The sequence below is a fragment of the Impatiens glandulifera genome, chromosome 7, assembly GCF_907164915.1.
Source record: "Impatiens glandulifera chromosome 7, dImpGla2.1, whole genome shotgun sequence".
NCBI lineage: Eukaryota > Viridiplantae > Streptophyta > Magnoliopsida > Ericales > Balsaminaceae > Impatiens > Impatiens glandulifera.
In genome coordinates, this window is record NC_061868.1 from 24,220,522 (window position 1) to 24,224,296 (window position 3,775).

Here is a 3,775-nt window from a genome sequence, read left to right on the forward strand (position 1 = left end):
TCTCTATTTTGAAATGAGTTTTTTAGATTTCTTTTTTAAATTGTACCTATTTTTTTTTTAATAATTTTCTTTATCAGGTCACCCTATTATTATTATTACTATTAAATTACTCATTTTATCAAAAAAAAAATATTAAAATTATTTTTTTTATTTTTTATTAAACAATATTTTTTTTTTCAAAACCGTACACATAGTTAGAAGGTGAACATAGGTGGATTAATCCGAAATCCAATATAATCCTATCTGAATCCAGAATACTAATTCGGATGAGATATTTCAGATTGAATTGTGATCGGATCACATTAAATTCGGATTAGATTGAGATTAGATCGGTTTAAATTCGGATTGGATTAAAATTATCTCTAAATTATTCAAACTATCTAAATAAAAATATGTTTTTTATTTTATTTTTCTTTAAATTAAATTTCAACTCAATATAATATATATTTTTAATTATTTCTACAATGTTAAGTCAACAAGAATTTATTTTTCTTTTTTTTCTTCTATTCAAATTATAAATAAATATAATTAATTATAACATCAAAAAATTAATACTATTTTTCTTATAATCAAACATATTAAACAATAAAATATATAAATAATTAAAAATATAAGTAATTAGATTTTCTTAATTCAAGCAATTGAATGGTTAATCCGAACCGAATCTGAATTACGAAATTGGATTAACCATTTCAGTTTGGATTAAAATCGGATTGAGTTTAATTGGGATTAAATTTGAATAATTCAATTAATTAAAATTATTGAATAATTTTCAAATTAACATTTACAAATATATAAATATTTTTTTTTTTAATTTGAATTGTCCAAATTTAATAAAATTCATATACGATTAATACAAATTGGTTTTACCTGTTTAGCTCACTCTATAGTTAATGAAGTATTCCCATTATCTCAAACTAAGCAATTTACATTAAAAATAAAATCTCAAGATAAGAAAGTTGCATTAAGTAATTTTTGAAAATGACAAGTGAATTGATTAACACATCGCTGGCTGCTATCTCTGTGTAAATCCTCAATTTCCAATGGAACAATGACCCTTCTTTACTCATCCCTATTTACAGTTTCATTTGACCCTCAAATGTTTTTCTATTTCCAAAAAAGTAAAAAGAGAGAGAAAATGCATTAAATTTTCACTCAGCCATTCTGTTTTACTGATAAGTAAGTTTCATAAAAAGTCTCGTAGCCTTAATTGAAACCACCTGTAATTTCATGCTTTTAGCTTTCTCAGTCTCGCCCACCGTCTTCCATATTTATTGCCACTTTCTTCTCCCTTTAAAGCACACTCACTCACTCACTCGATCTCTCTTTACCTTGAATTATTTCCCTTGTGTTGCTGCATGCGCCATGGATATCATTTTCTCTCTACTCGCCTTCATTCTATCATCCTTCATCTTCTTCTTCTTTTCCAGAAAATCAAACTCCAAAAACCTTAATCTGCCGCCTGGTCCTCCATGTTTACCCTTTTTCGGTAATCTTCTTCAGGTTACCCGATCTGGGAAACCTTTCTTTGAGTACGTGAGAGAGCTGTTACCCAAGTATGGACCCATTTTCACTCTCAAAATGGGGACACGAACTATGATCATCATCAGCAGTGCGGATCTTGCTCACCAGGCTCTAATCGAGAATGGTCAGAAATTTGCGAGTCGGCCTAAAGAGAACCCGACCCGAATCATATTCAGCTGTAACAAGTTCACTGTCAATTCGGCTCTGTACGGATCCGTTTGGCGGTCGTTGAGGAAGAATTTGGTGCAGGGAATGCTTAGCACTAGCAGGCTGAGGGAGTTCCAGAACGTGAGGAACTCAGCTATGGATAAATTCATCTCGCGGTTGCGATCTGAATCAGATTCTAATCAGGGGTTGGTTTGGGTTCTTAAAAACGCTCGATTCGCCGTGTTCTGCATACTTCTATCAATGTGTTTCGGTCTGGATTTGGAAGAAGAAACTATAGAGGCTGTGGATCAGTTGATGAAGACAGTTTTGATCACTCTGGACCCGAGAATAGACGATTTCATGCCAATCCTTAGTCCACTTTTCTCCAAGCAGAAAAAGAAAGCCATGGAGGTACGTGAGGTGCAAATTCAGACTCTACTTCCACTAATCGAGAAACGCCGAGCATTGATTAAGAATGACAATATCAATACCAATGACGTCGCCCGCTTCTCCTACCTGGACAGCCTCTTCGATTTCAAGATCGAAGGGAAAAAAGAACTCACAACGCCTGAAATGGTAACCCTCTGTTCAGAATTCCTAAACGGCGGGACGGACACCACCGCCACCGCAATGGAATGGGCCGTAGCCAGACTAATCGAAAACCCAAGCATTCAGTCCAAACTCTACGAGGAAATCAAATCCACAGTCGGGGATAGAAAGTTAGAGGAAAGTGACGTAGAAAAGATGAGTTACCTAAACGCATTCGTAAAAGAACTTCTACGGAAGCACCCGCCAACTTACTTCTCGCTGACTCATGCAGTGACCGAGCCGGCGAAGTTAGCCGGATACGACATACCCATTAACGCCAACGTGGAATTCTACTTGCCGGGGATATCGGAGGATCCTAAGCTATGGTCGAAACCGGAAAAGTTCGATCCGGAAAGGTTCTTGAGCGGCGGCGAGGATGCTGACATTACTGGAGTCACCGGAGTGAAGATGATGCCGTTTGGAGTAGGGAGGAGGATTTGCCCGGGACTGGGAATGGCGATGGTGCATGTGAATCTAATGCTGGGGCGCCTGGTGCAAGAATTTGAGTGGTTGGAGGATTCGAAAGTGGATTTTGGTGAGAAATTGGAATTTACTGTTGTTATGAAGAATACGCTTAGGGCAAGGATCAGTCCTAGGGCATGAACAGCTTCATGCGTACTTCACTACGTACTACTGCTACTGATGGTTTGGAATTAGAATGCTGCTGCCGTACGATATATTATTATTCATAGTATTATTTAATAATGTCTTTTAAAATGTACCGTCTTTTTTTTTTTTTTTCTCTCTTGAGTAGTTGGAGGATTCTGGATTTTGGTGAGAAATTGGGATTTACTGTTGTTACGAAGAATACTCAAGGAAGCCTAGGCATGAACAGCCTCAAGCCTACGAGATATGATTCCTATTATTATATATTAATGTCTTTTTAAAATGCACCTTTCATATTTGTGCTAGTAACCATCTATATATCTATCTTTCCTTAGTTACTCTTTATATTTTTTTTTTGTTTGGACATGATTTATTTGAATAACCTATACATTAAACATTATTTTACTTTTCTCAAATTTATTTTAAATTATTATTTTATATTTTACTTATATAAGCTTTAACTATTTTATTACTTGGTTTCAGATTTGATTATGGATTAGTTAGTTTTTTTTTCTCTTAATTTAATTATAATATTTTTTTTAATCAATTTTCTCATAAATTATATTAACAAAGATATTTAAAAAAAAATATTTTTTTTATTTAATCTTTATAATTTAAGAACCTTTAAATTATTTAACAAAAAAAAAATTCAATTTTATAAAATTATTATCAACCATAAATTTTAAGCAAATTAAAATTGTTTAAATAACGCCTACACAAATTTATACCCCAAATATATGAATTTGTTTCAAATTTATAGATTATATTTGAACGATTAAAATTAAAATTGACATTTGAATTCCAATTTTAGTTCCACAATAATTAACATTAAATTGTAATTTAATTATTATATTTGGAAAACTTTAAAACGGTAATCTAATTCTTATGTTTAAAAAAAATATAATAAAAA

The 3,775-nt window shown here is 32.6% G+C and overlaps 1 protein-coding gene across 1 annotated transcript; it reads left to right on the top strand.

The window, feature by feature from the left end:
- The first annotated feature begins 1,318 nt into the window (after nucleotides 1–1,318).
- Nucleotides 1,319–3,059, top strand: LOC124910453 (cytochrome P450 77A2-like). Its single transcript, XM_047451095.1, has one exon. The coding sequence runs from the start codon at nucleotides 1,366–1,368 to the stop codon at nucleotides 2,860–2,862; it is 1,497 nt and encodes a 498-aa protein (XP_047307051.1). The 5' UTR covers nucleotides 1,319–1,365; the 3' UTR covers nucleotides 2,863–3,059.
- Nucleotides 3,060–3,775: the final 716 nt, after the last annotated feature.